This window comes from Calliphora vicina, chromosome 3 (genome assembly GCF_958450345.1).
Source record: "Calliphora vicina chromosome 3, idCalVici1.1, whole genome shotgun sequence".
In the NCBI taxonomy this organism is placed as follows: Eukaryota; Metazoa; Arthropoda; class Insecta; order Diptera; family Calliphoridae; genus Calliphora; species Calliphora vicina.
Window position 1 is genome coordinate 131586739 of NC_088782.1, and position 17654 is coordinate 131604392.

The following is a 17654-nucleotide window of genomic DNA, read 5'->3' on the forward strand; positions in this document are numbered from 1 at the left end:
AAATCACAGTTATGGAAATATCGCTTATCTCTAATATACATACTGCGAAGACTATACAAATTTTAGGAGAATAAATGTATACATACATACATATATGCCGAATAGCTAAAAAAAAATTATAAAATTTGTAACTGTTCTGAATACACAATTGGGGTATTCACATGGTCTGCTATTAGTCATATTGTCCTAATATATTATAATAGTTGTTGTGTTTTAAACAAAAAAAAGTATTATTTTATGACAAAACAATAAACATAGTTCAAATAGTGTTATTAGTTTAGAAATTTTTTGTTTGAAACACAACAAAAATTTGTTAAAACTATAATAATATATTAGGATATTATGACAATATGACCAAATAGTAGACCGTGTGAATACCCTAAATAAATTATGTTCTATAATTTTTATCCTGAAAGAATTTTTTTATAAGTTTTTTGTTTTATTAATGATTCATATATTTGTTTATGAATTTTGAAGCTAATAATGGCTTAATACTAGGCTAATGATGATTTATTGAAAATAATTACTTTAAGGTTAATTAATTATTTTAATAATAAAATTGTAAATACAAATAATAATTTTATACAAATTATATTAGAAAAAATAATGAAAACAGGTTTTAATAATTAAATTTCATATTTACATACACATATATATATAAAAAATATACAGCATACACACATAATATATTTTTTATATATATACATAAATATTTCGTGATTTACAATTGTACAATAAAATATTAAGCTAATTTTTTTTTATTAAAAATGTTTGTAATTGTAAAACTCTTCTCGACCTTCCGAGTCGTAAAATCGATTTGGGAAAGAAATAAAAGAAAAATTAAAAAAAACTAAAATTATAATAAATTCATTTATTCTATATTTAATTTGTTTATTTATTTTTAATAAAAAACTATATAAATTTGTAAATAATCTATAGAATAGAGCGTTTCACATAATAAACTAAAGCCAAATAAAACTTAGTTTTTAAGACAATTAATTAAATAAGACTTAATGGCTAAGGGTCTGAAAAATTTTTATAATTAATGTTTTTTCTTGTATTTTGTTTTTTTACTTAATTAAATTTATATACTTAAATCTGTAAAGAAGGTATATATAAAGGTTGTTGGTATATTTATGTAATTTGAAAAAAAAAAATAAATTATTTAAAATTAATATTTTAAGGGATTTGTTTTGTTTAATATCATTTAATCTTTTAGTTTTTATACATAATAGAGATGGTGTATGTATGTAAATATGTAATTTCTATATATATATATATAAATATATATATATATATATATATATATATATATATATAAATATATATATGTTAATTGCTTCTATTTTGTATCTATGTATGTCTGCTGTTGTGCAAGTATGAATAGTAATAATAATTTAATGTTCATCAGAATTTTTCAAAGGATATGGACAATTCGGCCATTCCGAATTTAAATTGATTTTTTACATTTATTAATAAATTAAATTAATAATAAAAATTTATTATTATAAACTTTATATGAATGTAATTTTTTTCTAACATGCTCAAATATTGCTTTTTAAAAGAAAATTGATTTCTTTATCAGTGTTTTACAATAACTTAAATTTGTTTTAAAAGCCAAACATTAATAAGATACAATTACTTATATATGATACTTTTAAGCATTTATTATTTGTTATAATAATTATGTTTGTTAATGTATATATTTTTATGTGTATGCACCTTTATATAATTTTATATTTGTTTTTAATTAATATTTTAATTTAGAGTTATATTAAATTTATTTTTTATGCTTATTATTCATTTCTTTACAATTATACAAATATCAATATGTTCCATACTATTGCTAGTTTTGAATTTTTCATTTTGTTTTCTATTAAAATATTTTTTATTTTTAAATGTATAGTTTAATTTTATACTTCTATATTGTAACGCATTGTTTTTTACTGTAAGAGTCTTTACAAATATTTAATTCAACGAGTCAACAACATAAAAAAATAAAACAAAAGTTATTGGAGGGATTGAAGAATAAAGTCTAACCTTTCAAAATGAATTTAAATTTTCAATGATAAATTTATTCAAAATTCCCCATCTTCACAAATTGTTTAAAATCATCTTTACTGATATTTATTTCAGACTAAAACATCAAATGTTCTAGAATTAATGATGTCTAAGAGCCGTAAAGATACACACACATATCTTTAAAAATCAATTCCACTTCAAAAGGTCTCCAAATAGACTTTTGATGACATCAAAATTAAACTAGCAACTCAATGTGAAAATAACATGTTTAATATACAATATACTGTGAATGATTTTAAATGTAGCCACATTTTCTTCGGACATTCATACTTATCATTATTTTTAGAAATACATAATAAATATTTCGAACAGTAACTAGTGTAATCCGTAATTCTTTGTAAAATAATAAGGAAAACTTTTAGAACAAATTACAATTGTGTTTTTTCCAAGTGAATGGAGGGATGGTATAATATGGAAAAAGACATAGTGGGAGTAATACATAATATATTTGAGATGTTTTTGAATAATTATTATTTACTCGTCTATTATTTACTTACATCAGTTGCGGGACGCCTTCGATTGGCTGCTGCAACTGCAGCGGCAGCTGCTGCAGCCGCAGCTTGTTGCTGCTGCTGTTGTTTTGCTATAGCAATAGCAGAAATGGTACGTTGGGTTAAATTACTACCAGCTCTTGCCTGAATTTGAATATGTTGCTGCTGTTGCGAATGCTGAGATGAAGTAGATTGCTGGTGTGCTGATGCTAGTGTCGTTTGTTGTTGACCTAAAATTACAGTTTGAGTTTGTTGTTGAGGCGTTGTTTGAGAAGCTGTTATTTGATTTAAAATGCGTTGATGTTGTTGCTGTTGAGCCTGATGTTGTGTAGAGGCTTTTATCGTTTTTAATTGTAATTTTTGCGTTGACATTACAATAGGCGTGGCAGTTAAATTTGCTGAAGAGGTAAGATTTGTATTAGAATTGGCTGAAAGTCAATAAAATGCATATACAATTATGTCTGAAATTTTTAGTGTCGAAATTAACGCTTAATTACCATTGATTGGGGAAGCAGTTGCAATTTTCAAAGTGGATCCACCAATCTGTCTTTGGGTTATTAACTGGCGACTACCGGTCAATTGTTTTGTACCCACAACTTGTATATTACGACCTCCTTGTTGTATGGTACCCACTAGCTGTATGGCTTGATTAGTTTGATTCCCTGTTCCCGTGCTGCTCACTGTTATGGTAGCTTGTTGCGGTTGATGGGACGTTTTTTGCTGTTGTTGAACACTGTGTTGCTGCTGTACAATAATACTACCACCGGTGGCCGTATTTGCATTCGTTGTTGCAACACCTGTTGAAGTACCAGTAGCTGATGTCCTTAAGGTTGCTGAATTTAACTTTTGCACGCCAGATCCTACCAGTTGAGCTGTAACAAAAGGGGAAGTTTCGGGTTTTGGTTTTTGTTTGATTCGATTGATTGAACTGGCAACATGAACTTTGTTATTTAGTTGTTAAATTCATTATAATGAAACAAAGCTTTTTTATTTCTCAATGTTATTTGAATTTCGTTCTCTATATACAAAGAAGTTATAGTGCACGAATTTTTAATCGAATACTAAACTGTTTTATTAATTTTTTTATGATAAATAGCAAAAATTGTAATAGTATGTTGGGGGAGGGAATCAATTAAGATGTGGAGAAAGGGTATGTTTGTATGTAAACAAATAAATAAATAATGTTGTTTGACAAATAATGTTAATTTGTTTGTTAATAAAGAAGTTTATGAATAAATTTTTTAAACGAAAGTTGTGTGTAAGTAAAAAAGGAAACAAAAAAAATATAAAATAAAATTAAATAAATTATATTTTTCTTAAGAACGTAAACTTTTTAAGAAAAGCGAAGAATTCTTTCTTTCCAAATTATGTATGTAAATACTTTGCTTTTCATTCATATTTAATTCTAAAAGCAAACTTAAACAGTTTTTTGTATTTGAATCGCTTTTATAATCATAACAGCACATGGTTTTACACTTACCGATAGGTAACGTTAACATCGTAGTTCCAGTATTAGTAGTATTAGTGCTGGCATTGTTGGCACCAGATGTATTTGCCACTCCTGCACCCGAATTATTGGTTAATAGCACAGTTTGAGTGCCTCCAGTAGAAGTAGCAACAGCTCCAGCTGGTAAGTTAACTACGGTGCCAGTCGCCGACGGAGCATTATGTTGTTGCAATTGCTGCGGCTGCAATGTTATTGTGTGTTGAGTTTGGCCTTGTTGTTGGTTTGCCGAACTTACTGGTACTGATACAAGAAGGCTTCTTTGTTGTTGATGACCCTGATGGGCTGAATTTGTGCTTTGTGTCGTAACAACAGCACTGCTGTTGTTATTTGAATTTGCACTGCCTCCTGTGGCTACTACTGACATGGTTGATTTTCCGGATTGTTGAGGTTGCTGCACGGCATGTAAACTACCACCGGTAAGTTGAATTGATATAGGTTGATTGAATCCAGGTATTTGAACTTGAACATTTTGCAGGCCAGGAAAATTTGCCATAGCCCCTTGTAATGTGGAAAAATTTATGCCTTGCAAGTTTAGAGTTGCAGTTTGTGTTTGGCTTTGTTGTTGCTGTTGCTGCTGCTGTTGAGGTTGTTGCTGTTGTTGTGGTGGTGGAAGATGCGGTGAGGGCGAGGGCTGTGGATGTGGACTAGACATTGGAGAATGTATTGATGATGTGGCGGGAGATTGTACTAAAGTTTTTGTAATATACTGTTGTTGTGGTGTGGCTGGAAGATGTTGTTGGGGTGACATATTGGGGAGTGTTGCGCCAGCTGTTACACCACCACTATTGAGTCTCTCGAGTAGACTTTGATTTTGGTTTTGAGAAGACTGAGAGTGCTCTGAACCAGAAGGTGAAGGTGTTGCTGCATTTGACAACAACGCGTTTAAGGTAGTTGAATTGCTATTAATTCCGGAGCTTGATGTGGCTTGGGGTACAGCAAATCCACTTGCGTTTGAAGCGTTTGAATCCGATCCAGGAGAAGGAGCTGCAACTCCTACAACTATAGTATTAGGAGGACCTTGAGATGTGCTACTCAGGGAATCTCTTCGAAGAGCATTAGCTAAAACACGTTGCTGTTGTAAGCCACTATTGAGTATTTTTATACTACCGCCACTTGATCCTGTTCCACTTACTGTGCTCAATGTATAACCTCCGAAATTTGTGCTATTGGTCATTATAGCAGGGGGAGATGCTAATTGCGATGCTAAAGCCGACATTGATACACGTACCGTTGTTTGGGGTTGCTGGTCTTGTTGATGTTGCTGTGTTTGTGTATGCTGCTGCTGTTGGTGGTGATGGATTTGCTGCTGATGATGGTGATTTTGCTGTTGTTGCGGATGATTAGATGGCTGATTGAGATTCACCGCTATCAAATTACCCGCAGCATTTGTTCGAAATGTTGCAGTTGTTCCGCCGTTTCCCGCACCACTACTGCTTACGATATTAATTTTTCTTCCCGGATTTAAAAGATTTTGCAAAACTTCATTTTGCTTGCGTTGAGAATGATTTGGCACTGCTTGGGATTGTGTAGCTTGGACAAAATTCTCCGCTGCAACAACAGTCGTTGTCTGCGACTGCTGTTGTTGGGAATGAGATGAGTGTTGAACCAATGTAACATTCTGTTGTTGGGTTGGTTGCTGTTGCTGCTGCTGTTGAGTTTGTCCGGTAGATGTGGTAAACGTACCACTTGCAACAGGAGTGCTTGTCATTGCAGCGGGAGCACTATTAAGTAAACTTAATATGGAAGCATTACTTGAACTTTTCAACGTCGTAGTAGTAGTGGAAGTGTTTGAAATAGAGGCTGCTAAAATTAAAATAAAGGTAGAAATGTTAATGTGTCTTTTAAATGGGGTTTATAATATAAATTTACAGTTTTGTTGTTGCTGCTGTTGTTGCCATTGATTCGCACTATTCATAATGCTGGTAACAATAGCGCTTATAGCTGGATTAGCCTGCAAAGTGTTAGTGGTGCAGTTAGGGCCTCCAACATTTCCAGTAACAACATTTGTTGTGTTGATAGTACTATTGGCAGTATTTTGTTTATGAACTAACTGCTGCTGATTCGTGTTAGTCACAATAGGTGCTGCCTTCAATTGAGCTTGCTGTTAATAATAAAACAAAATGTGATGACACTAAAATTCAACTGATAACTAACTTGTTATTCTTACCAAAATGGGCACATTGGAACCAAGCTGAGTTCTAAGTGCAGAGTTCTGTGCCGATTGTACAGTATTCATTTGGGTGGTTGTAATGACTTGAGCCTTTTGTTGTTGATGCGATGATGCAGGTTGTATGGTAATACCAGCATGTTGCAACGCTTGAGCTGTTTGTTGTTGGTGTAATGTTTGTGAACCAGTAGCTGAATGCTGTTGCACTAGCACCAAGGAACCGTTACTTAAACTGAGCTGATGTGTCGTTGTAGATGCTCCACTGTTATTAACTCCTACAACTCCAGATGACGAGGGACCAGAACTTGTTATTTGCTGCAATTGTATATGGTGAGAACCACCTGAGATGCTATTGGTATTTGTTGTCGTATTGTTGCTGCTATTATTGGAAGTAGTGGCAGTGAGGGTAGCATGTTGCAACTGTACTGTTGCATCATTGGCATCTATAAATTGTGTTGTAGCCACTTGTTGCTGCTGCTGATGATGGTGGTGCAGTTGCTGTTGTCTAAGTACATGCTGAACGGCAGCTACATTATTTCCAGTAACATTCACAATATTAATGTTTTTAGTAACATGTTGTTGCTGTTGTACTGTTTGTGACTGAGTTTGAATTGTATTGGTATTTAGATGTTGTACAGTTGTGGGTAATAAATGCTGTTGCTGTCCGTTTGGACCGACAACAACCAAATGTTGCTGATGCTGCTGTTCTGGTTGCTGCTGAGCTATTGTTTGTTGTATAACCTGTTGCTGCTGCTGTTGTTGCTGAGCTGCCAATAATGCTGCTTGTCGTTGTTGTTGCAATTGTAATTGTTGTTGTTGGAGCAGGAGTGCCTGTCTCTGTTCTGGTGTAATTCCTGTGTGAGTAACTTTTGGCAAATGACCTGATACCAAATGTGTAATCTTGACAGCTTTGCGTCCTTCCTCTGTAAATATTTCCGTAAATTGTTGTATATATCGATTTGCATGTACTCGTGTACCCAAGGCGAAACGACAAGATTCACCATTTCTTATACCTTCCCTGTAATCACGATCGACATACAATTCACCCAGGTACTCTGAATTTGATGGTCTTTGAAAAATTGATAACTTAATATGATAAACGACACGTCGACCCTCATTGTCATCACGTTCCGTTTCCAAAATATACTCTTCAATCAATTGCGGCTGACAATCAGTAGTCTCTCGAGGCCTTTCATTAGTCTTTGCGTATTTTTCAACACTTATTAATTGATCTGGAACCATAAGATTGGCTGGGTAGTCGAGTCTTGGTGGCCGTATAGGCCGTATAACATCTTTAGGCCGTTTCGGGACTTTCGAGGCAAATGAAGTTAACATTGTGGCACTGACTAAAGGATTAACACCACCGTTGGTAGATGATGTATTGGCAGCAGCAGCTGCGGCAGTAGACACCATACCTGCCCTTGGCCTGGTTCGTAATCTGGTTAGGTAATCGCACAACTCGAGGCCATAATGTTGAGTAAACTGATCCAATTTTCTCTTACGATTTATTGAAATTTGTGTATACTTCTTCATTTGTCGTCTCAGTTCGTGAGTATTGAAGAGCTGCCTCTCGTGTTGAGAGTTAATAGCATTTCGACCTATATTTGGATCAGGATCTAAGCATAGTGGTTCCGCTGTGGCCAACACCATTTGACTCTCCAATGCAAGTTTATCTTCGGGCGCGCAAGCAGAAGTGGATTGATTAAGCGTTGTAGCAACATGCTGGACATCAGCAAACAGTGTTGCATTGGTGGGTCTTAATAACACGTGCCTCGTATCACAGATATTCGTTGAGGTGGCAAATGTTTGTCGAAAGTCACGTATTTGTGCCACTACACAACCGGCATAAAAAACATTGGGTTTAAAGAAGATACGTGGTGTTCCTGTGCTGTCATCTTGTGGAGCTTGTAAAGTTATTGTGGTAGCTGCCAGCATATCCATTAAAAAATCAGGTATTACTTCACGATCGATACACTGAAGCAACTGGTCATTTTCATATGGCCATCGCAATACTTCAACCAAAGAATATTCATTAGCCGAGTTACTCAAGTCAGTGGATGAGCCATCAAATATTATAGGTAAATGATCATAAGATGTCTTTTGTTTTAAATCTGGTGGTAATGATGATGGATATAGTTTACTTGAATTAAAACTGCTGCTGTTGATCATGATGTTTGAACTGCGACTAGAAATGTTTTTTGCAGACACCGAGCTCATCGATGAGGATAACGACGAAGTCAATGTCGAGAGGGAGGTCGACAACTCCCCTTCTGTGTCGGGTATTACTTGGCGATCATCGTAGTACAGACCCAACGCATAGCCTTTATTGCCGGGGTATAAATTAATAACAATGGTATTAAGTTTTTCACATTCAACAACACGCTCTAATACAAAAGAACGTGTACGTTGTTTAAGCTAAAATTTATAAAAAAAAAATTGTAAAGGTATTTTAGTTAACACTGATAGTCAATTATGTCCTTATTTATAAAAGTTACTAATTTAAGCCATATCAGAAAACTGCTTACATGAAAGTTAGTTCATGGTGAATAAAATACGAACAATTATGAAATTAAAAAAAAAACACATTAGCGGTATTCGCAATGTACTTGGTCTGGTAATGTAGTAAAAGAGCACAATATCAAAAATATAGAAACAAAATACATTAGAAATTGAAATGTTTGTCAATAAATAGCTTTTCTGCTTTTTTACTAGGCCAAGTACTCTACATTGTGAATACCGCTATTCAAAAAATCATTCTAAGTTCAATTATAATTAGTTTTTATGTTTACATGTTAAGTAAAACTTAAAGAATTCGCGATTTACTTTCTTATTTTTCTTTGGTCTTTCAATCAATGATATCTGAATACCCTATGTATTTATGGTTTTTAGCTCCTTTTTTATTTTTAATACTAAGGAATCAATAGTTTTGGCTCTGTATCCGTTTTCGTATACTGTCATTTTTAAATTAGCCCAAAAAAATTTAATGGGTCACAATTGTAGAACATTTGGAAAAACATCACAAAAAAAATGTTATTTTTTTTGTGATATTTTTCGATAAAATTGCTAAATGCTGCACCAATTTTTCACTATAAATTTGGAATTTTACAGCTAAACCACCTTTAAAAAAAAACTGGTTCGCTGATGCCACTTTCTGTTATGACTAACCACAACAAAACTTTTTCTGGAAACTTTGTCTTCCGAATAAATTTAGCTCTTTCATGTGCTTTGTGACTGGAAGACTCAAAATAATATTTTGGATGCCATTCATTGCCTTCGACGGTAAAATATGACTCGTGATCCTCTACATTGTGAATACCTCTATTCAAAAAATCATTCTAAGTTCAATTATAATTAGTTTTTATGTTTACATGTTAAGTAAAACTTAAAGAAAAAATTGGCTCCGTCGCGATTTACTTTCTTATTTTTCTTTGGTCTTTCAATCAATGATATCTGAATACCCTATGTATTTATGGTTTTTAGCTCCTTTTTTATTTTTAATACTAAGGAATCAATAGTTTTGGCTCTTTATCCGTTTTCGTATACTGTTATTTTTAAATTAGCCCAAAAAAATTTAATGGGTCACAATTGTAGAACATTTGGAAAAACATCACAAAAAAAATGTTATTTTTTTTGTGATATTTTTTCGATAAAATTGCTAAATGCTGGCACAAATTTTTCACTATAAACTTGGACATTTACAGCTAAACCACCTTTAAAAAAAACTGGTTCGCTGATGCCACTTTCTGTTATGACTAACCACAACAAAACTTTTTCTGGAAACTTTGGCTTCCGAATAAATTTAGCTCTTTCATGTGCTTTGTGACTGGAAGACTCAAAATAATATTTTGGATGCCATTCATTGCCTTCGACGGTAAAATATGACTCGTGATCCTTCAAGCATTTGTACTCTGATGAGCAAGAAAAGTAATTTTTGGAGAACTAGCGTAGCCTGCATTTAATAACCACTTGTTGTCTTTCAGTGGTAAATGGTGCCGTTTTTCTTTTTTTTCTAGATCCCATCGATTCTAAATGTTTTGTAATTGCATTTTGATCACAATCATATTTCTTACCCAATTGGCGATACGATTTGCACTACAACCTGCTGTTTCAGATTTTATTTTAAACCGAACTTTAGAGTCTTGCAAACTACATTTCGGACCTGATCCACATTATCTTTCGATCGATTTGTTGTTTGTTGTCCTGTAGATAATCGTTTTTTTATTTTGCTCTCATTTCTTCCCTTATCTTTAGTATTTGGATACCTCTTTATACATGTATTTTAATGATATTTTCAATTAGACTACAACATTAAAAACTATCGGTATTTAAAGATGAACCTAAATATATCATGGATTTATCATGTAATGGGTATTATAAAAACTATGACCATTGTATTGATAATAATTTGTTGCACCAAGTTCTGTACTTCATTATAAACCATTGTTATAATTTGTTAAGCACCTTTTAATGGGTATTTAACATTTTTCACGATTATCTTTTTATTCTAATAACATCACAAAAATATTCCAAACACCGAATTCAGAACAAAATCATCAGTAAAAAATAAAGATATTTTGTTAATATATGACTTAATATAGAAAGGTCGTATCTCGATTTTTTACAAAATCGGGTTTTTTACGTATTCTGGTAGACAAAACTCAAGTAGACCTACCTTAAAAAAAATCAGTTTCCTATGTTGACGAATAACAGATTTACAGTAATTATAAAAAACCCCTAACTCATTTAAAAAATCGTTTGAAAGAAAAACCCCTAACTCATTTTAAGTTGAATGCATATTTTTTGGTTTATATTATTTCTTTTTATTTTTATTTATTTTCAGCAACCTAGCATTATTGGTCATAACCGGTTATAAATTTCTACTTAAAATAAAGAATTTTTCTAAAAATATATTTTGATATATATGTATATCACAATTTTTAGTTTTATACCCTCCACCACCACAAGTGGTTAATGAGGGTATATATAAGTTTGTCATTCCGTGTGTAACATTGAGAAATATTCATCTGAGACCCAACAAAGTATATATTTTCTTGATCATTATGAAATTCTAAGTCGATTGAGCCATGTCTGTCCGTCTGTGTGTCTATGTAAAACACGCTCACGTCCAAAATACGCAAACAAAATTGGTAGACTTGCAAAAAATATGTTTATTGTTGTCCTAAGCAGTTTGGTATTGAAAATAAGCAAAAATATGTGAAAATTGTAAAAAAAAATTTACAATTTTCACATATTTTTGGTTAATTGTGTAAATATATTGCAGATAATTCCATAAAACTTTACACACGTTATTTTTATAATAAAAGGACTAACCCTGGTGAAAATTATAAGAATCGGTTCTTGATTTCTCCTAGCCCCCATACAAATTTCTTCCCGAAATATGGTTCTATGGTCTATAAATGCCTTCAGAATTGCAGTATCCATACAAAATTCAGCAAAAATAAGTTTCGTGCTAAAAGAAATCTAAATTTTTGTGTATTTTTTTACCCATATTTGACCATAGCCCCCATATAAAGTTCACTTCCGAAAATCAATTAAATTAGCATAAATATCTTATAAATATCGCTATTAAGTTGAAATTCGTCATAAATAATCCCCATATATACCAAAATCGCTATACCTAATTCTATGATGATCGACCTTTAATTGGTTATAGCTCCCATATATAAAACCTAAAAAATATGTATGCAGGTGGAAGGTATTTAAGATTCGGCAAAGCCGAATATACCGTTCTAACTTGTTTTTTTCAATTTCACTTTCTGATATTATTGAGTTTTTTCCTTCTCCTGTAAAGTAACTATATTAAGCCATCGATATGAACATCAGAGTGACAGTCATTCGTATGAAAAAAATGTTTTTCAAATATTGAGGGGTGCCGGCCGGATTACTGTGACACTAGGTCTAAAATTTCTGTACCAAGAATCGAGCCAAATCGGACGATGTTATTGTAACGCCCATCGAGGACAAAGATCAGATATATGCAAATTTTTCAATTTATATGAAATAAATTTGTGAAACTCGTTAACTTTCTGTAATATTTTACTGAAATATGTAGATTTATTTATTTTAATGAAAAGTCATCAAAAACTTAAGTATCACAATGGGATCAGTTTTGAATGGACCCAAGTGAGCTGCTTGAAGAGTGGCTACCATGGAACTTTACCTAAGTGTCGTTAACGATAGTGCTGAAAAAGCATTAAATTGATGCAAAATAATTTGCGCGTTAAGGTTATTTTTGTTAACGTTGTTTTTTATATTTTACATGTGGTTTTTAAAATTTTTTTTTTTTTTAGTTTTTAATTTTTTTTTCTAAAAAGAATGTAGACAAAAAAAATTTTTGATGAAAAAAAAATTCGGGTTAAAAAATATTTTTCCCGATTTTGACCCATTGTAGGTCCAACTTACTATAGCCTTATCTACATCGTTGCAATGGACTTTGAAATATCTATCATTAGATATCCATATTGTCTATATTAATGACTTAGTAATCCAGATATAGATCACAAATAGGTCAATCGTTGTCCCGGTTTTTTGCTCATATCTCCGTTATTTATGGACCGATTTTGCTGATTTTAAATAGCAAACTTCTCGAAAGCATGTCTGACAGAATTATTGAAGATTTGGATCGCAAAGATATCTGGGGTCTTCAGAAAATTGATTTCAACAGACAGACGGACATGGCTTAATCGACTCCGCTATCTATAAGGATCCAGAATATATATACTTTATAGGGTCGGAAATGAAAAATGTAGAAATTACAAACGGAATGAAAAACTTATATATACCCTTCTCACGAAGGTGAAGGGTATAATAAGGTCACATAATTTAGGTTCTGTTTATCCAAAAATACAAATAGTATTGATTAGTACTATTGGGTAAAATACCTGTCGCTCATACGTTGTTATTTATAGACGGCAATACTGAGTATTAACACTTATCAAATTTAAAATATTATTGAAATCATTTGGTATTCCAAAAAATCGTTTCGAAAAAACATTTATTGTTTACACGATTGTATTACAAATATTTTATTTCAATGTTGATTGATATTTTTCTGAAAACTTTATTTTTATTTTTTTATTTTCTTGACATTTTTGTTTGCCTTATAATTGTTTTAAAAAAAATTTGAATACCGACCGTAAATCAAAAAAATCATTCGTATTTTTTGAAAATCTAATACAAATTTTGTTTAGACCATGATACAACCATTAGAAGGTAGAATCACTAGCACAGGTTATTACAGATATGAATCAGCTGTTTTACGAATATGGCAACTAAAAAACAGGCAATAAATAAATGTCAAAATTGTCGTGATTTGAAGAGAGGGACAAATATATAATAATATTTGTTTGTCCCTCTTTTCAAAATACGTTACTATTAATGTACATATGTATGTATTGTACAATATTTCAAAAAAATTTCAAATTCTTTTTTCAATAAAAAAATATTAATTTGTATTTAAAAAAATTGTGTTAAAAATTTAATTTGTTTTAAGATTTAACAATATTTCTATTGCAATAAATTAATGGAAACCAACGCAACTTCAGTTGCCTATTTGGAAACAGAAAATGATAGCTGCCTGTTGCCATCGTTAGTACCATTTTGGTAAATGGAATCGCCAATTTAGTTTGAAAATATTTTTGGTTTTTCATTCACTGGATGTAATGTTTTTTGTACCGCTTTAGTCCTCTTGATGTAGACACTCACAAACCGCGGATATCACAGCATATAATCGGTTACGGTATGCCTTACAATTTGCCGTATTCCTTGCAGTGAAACTTTTTTCCGCTTCCAACAAATGTGTTAATTTTAGTATCTTTAAATGACTTGCAACATTTATCACAATAGACAACTTCATTAGACCAATGTTCCCGCATTACGTGACACATTCAGCACGTTTCGTATGATCGGAATTTAAGTGACAAGCATAGATTTTCCTTGTATAGGTTCAACTGACAAAAGTTCATCTCCAGATTATCCTTTAATAATAGTTGGTTGTATATTTATCGTCAATTATATGCAAATTATTTGTCCATTCCATAGTCTTTGAGTTTTGTTTGCAATATGTATTTGTTTATATTTTGCTGATACATAATTTTATTAATATTATTTTAATTATACAAATTATTTTAATATATAAACGTCAATGTTTGTTTTTGTTTTTTGCAATTATATAGATGGTCTCTCACACTCATTACTTTTAGAGAAAATATTATTTTTTTTCTCGCCCTGTAAAACACGACCATAATAAAATTGTTTTAAACGTCAAAATTACCATACGGTTCGATATTACTTATTTGACACCTATCATTAGTTGCATATCTGTATAATCTGTGATCACTAGGGAGAGAGTTTAAAATGCTATGCCTTGTTACGTCAAATAATAGAAAAACAAAAAAACAGAAATAAGAAAATACGAATAATAACAACTGGAAATTGAGAAATATTTTGTTTATATTTGAAATACGTAAAAAAATCACTTACGCCTTTTACTGGCTCAAGATAAGATGTCGCATTTGGTATTAGACGTGCACGATTTGTGGCTTGATGCAGTTCAATATAATCGGAGTCATTGAAATGATGCATGCAAATCCGGGAGTGTTTCTTCAGCTCAACACCGCTAGCTGCACTCCATTCTTTAATTTTATTTTCAGGACATTTACACAAAGACAAAGATTTACACAACATTTAACACGCAAAAAAAACAAAATATATGTAATACATTCTCATGAATTAGGTTTTTGACAACAGACTTAGGTTTTTTGGCTCTCAGTTACCTATCTGTTGTCTATGCTCTTTACATTCGTGTATTTTACTTTATTTGAGGTGTCAAAAAAGGTACTTGAAAAAATTAAATGTTTTAAAATATTATTTAAGTCACTCATGCAGGGCTCTAGTGTATATATAATAGTCAATATGTATTTGTTTGTATGATTATTTGCGTATTTGTAATGACAATCGACTTACAGTAAGTAAATTAATTAAAATCTAATTGGGCGACTTTTATAACTGGGAAGTATAAAGGGACAGGTGTATTGCTGCACGTATTTCGATTATAACTTCAGAAATGCCATTGATTTTAATCGATTGCAGTTTCCTATTTGCTTAGCATTTGCAATGTCAATTGATAAAGCTCAAGGTCAGTCTTTGCAAGTTTGCGGACTAAGTCTAGAAAATTTATGTTCGCGAGTGGGAAAACCCACAGACTTATAGGTCTATGCATCAGATGGAAAAACCATAGATATTGTATCCTAAGTTATTAGAACAACAAATAATTAATACATAATTTTATATATTAATCATTAAATAGAAATATGTTTTGTTCTAAACTTTTCTATTTTATAGCAATTCACATTAAACTTAGAAAATATGAAATAAATGACGTACTTTTTATTACATTAGAAACTAATTTTAGATATACTAAATATATTGTACGGTACGGGTAGCGAAGCACACCGTGTTTTAGCTAGTTACAAATAAAAGCGATCAGTACTTTTAAAAATTGTAACAACTCTTTATTTATTTAAATTAACACAGCAATTTAAATGGTCACTCTCTATAAATACACAAACTTTAATAATTTACAAGAATACACTTGTAATACAGTTGATGTTAAATATTACATTATATGTTATTATATGTTCTCAGTTATACATGCCTTGAATTGTCAGACTAATATAAAATAAAAAATAAAAGTACAATTGAAATAAAACATCAAAAATTAACTACATACATAAATTGAAAAATATGTAATTTAAATTCAATTTCAAAATATAAGAAGAAACATGCGTGTTAAATGTTGTGTAAATCTTTGTCTTTGTGTAAATGTCCTGAAAATAAAATTAAAGAATGGAGTGCAGCCAGCGGTGTTGAGCTGAAGAAACACTCCCGGATTTGCATGCATCATTTCAATGACTCCGATTATATTGAACAGCATCAAGCCACAAATCGTGCACGTCTAATACCAAATGCGACATCTTATCTTGAGCCAGTAAAAGGCGTAAGTGATTTTTTTTACGTATTTCAAATATAAACAAAATATTTCTCAATTTTCAGTTGTTATTATTCGTAATTTCTTATTTATGTTTTTTGTTTTTCTATTATTTGACGTAACAAGGCATAGCATTTTAAACTCTCTCCCTAGTGATTCTACCTTCTAATGGTTGTATCATGGTTTAGACCAGGGAAGCGCAAAAAGAGAAATTGTAGTTTGCGTGCATGTATGGGTTAAAAATAAAAAAATCGCAACAACATCAAGCAACAGAATGAAATATTTGTATTTTTACGCTCTATTGTTTGCAACTAAATGAGTTATTTGTATTTTTACGCTCTTTCTGTGTGTTTTGTTTACAGTCGGGTTGTGTACGTGTAAATTCACGAAAATGTTCGTAATCTCAACAATATGAACGCCTACCAATGGTTTAGACTATGAAATTGTATTATGATACTTGAATTTTTGACAAATGTTAATACTCAGTATTGCCGTCTATAAATACCTTAAGGAGTAAAAATATTTGGTAATTTTTAACCGTAGATATTGATTTGAAATTAATATTTTGTACCGTAGATATATATTTGTTGAAATTAACGGCATCAGATAATAATCCTTTGCACTCATTTGATTACTTTTAGTTCTATTTATAAACCGAAATATGAAAAATTTCGGTGGCGGTTCCCTAATCCTTTGAGTTGTAATGAGCTCAGGTGGATCTATTACATAATTCATGAAACTTCTAGAATATGGCACTGTATATATAAATACATAGTAACAACGTGTTGAAGATCAGTCAGATTATTGTAGGCGCTGTAATATTTAACATCAACTGTATTACAAGTGTATTCTTGTAAATTATTAAAGTTTGTGTATTTATAGAGAGTGACCATTTAAATTGCTGTGTTAATTTAAATAAATAAAGAGTTGTTACAATTTTTAAAAGTACTGATCGCTTTTATTTGTAACTAGCTAAAACACGGTGTGCTTCGCTACCCGTACCGTACAATATATTTAGTATATCTAAAATTAGTTTCTAATGTAATAAAAAGTACGTCATTTATTTCATATTTTCTAAGTTTAATGTGAATTGCTATAAAATAGAAAAGTTTAGAACAAAACATATTTCTATTTAATGATTAATATATAAAATTATGTATTAATTATTTGTTGTTCTAATAACTTAGGATACAATATCTATGGTTTTTCCATCTGATGCATAGACCTATAAGTCTGTGGGTTTTCCCACTCGCGAACATAAATTTTCTAGACTTAGTCCGCAAACTTGCAAAGACTGACCTTGAGCTTTATCAATTGACATTGCAAATGCTAAGCAAATAGGAAACTGCAATCGATTAAAATCAATGGCATTTCTGAAGTTATAATCGAAATACGTGC

General features: G+C 31.5%; 1 protein-coding gene across 4 annotated transcripts in view; it reads right to left on the reverse strand.

Annotated features, from left to right (window-relative positions):
• Window positions 1-2024: 2024 nt before the first annotated feature.
• Window positions 2025-17654, reverse strand: part of Spt20 — a 30113-nt gene continuing 14483 nt past the window's right edge. Inside the window, exons 4-8 of one of the 4 annotated variants that reach the window (XM_065502995.1) lie at window positions 6248-8662; window positions 5950-6181; window positions 4054-5880; window positions 3071-3445; window positions 2025-3001 (exon numbers count right to left, since the gene is read on the reverse strand). In XM_065502995.1, coding sequence (XP_065359067.1) covers window positions 2568-3001; window positions 3071-3445; window positions 4054-5880; window positions 5950-6181; window positions 6248-8662 — 5283 coding nt within the window. In that variant the 3' untranslated portion in view covers window positions 2025-2567. The other 3 variants (XM_065502996.1, XM_065502994.1, XM_065502997.1) reach the window with 3 other exon arrangements.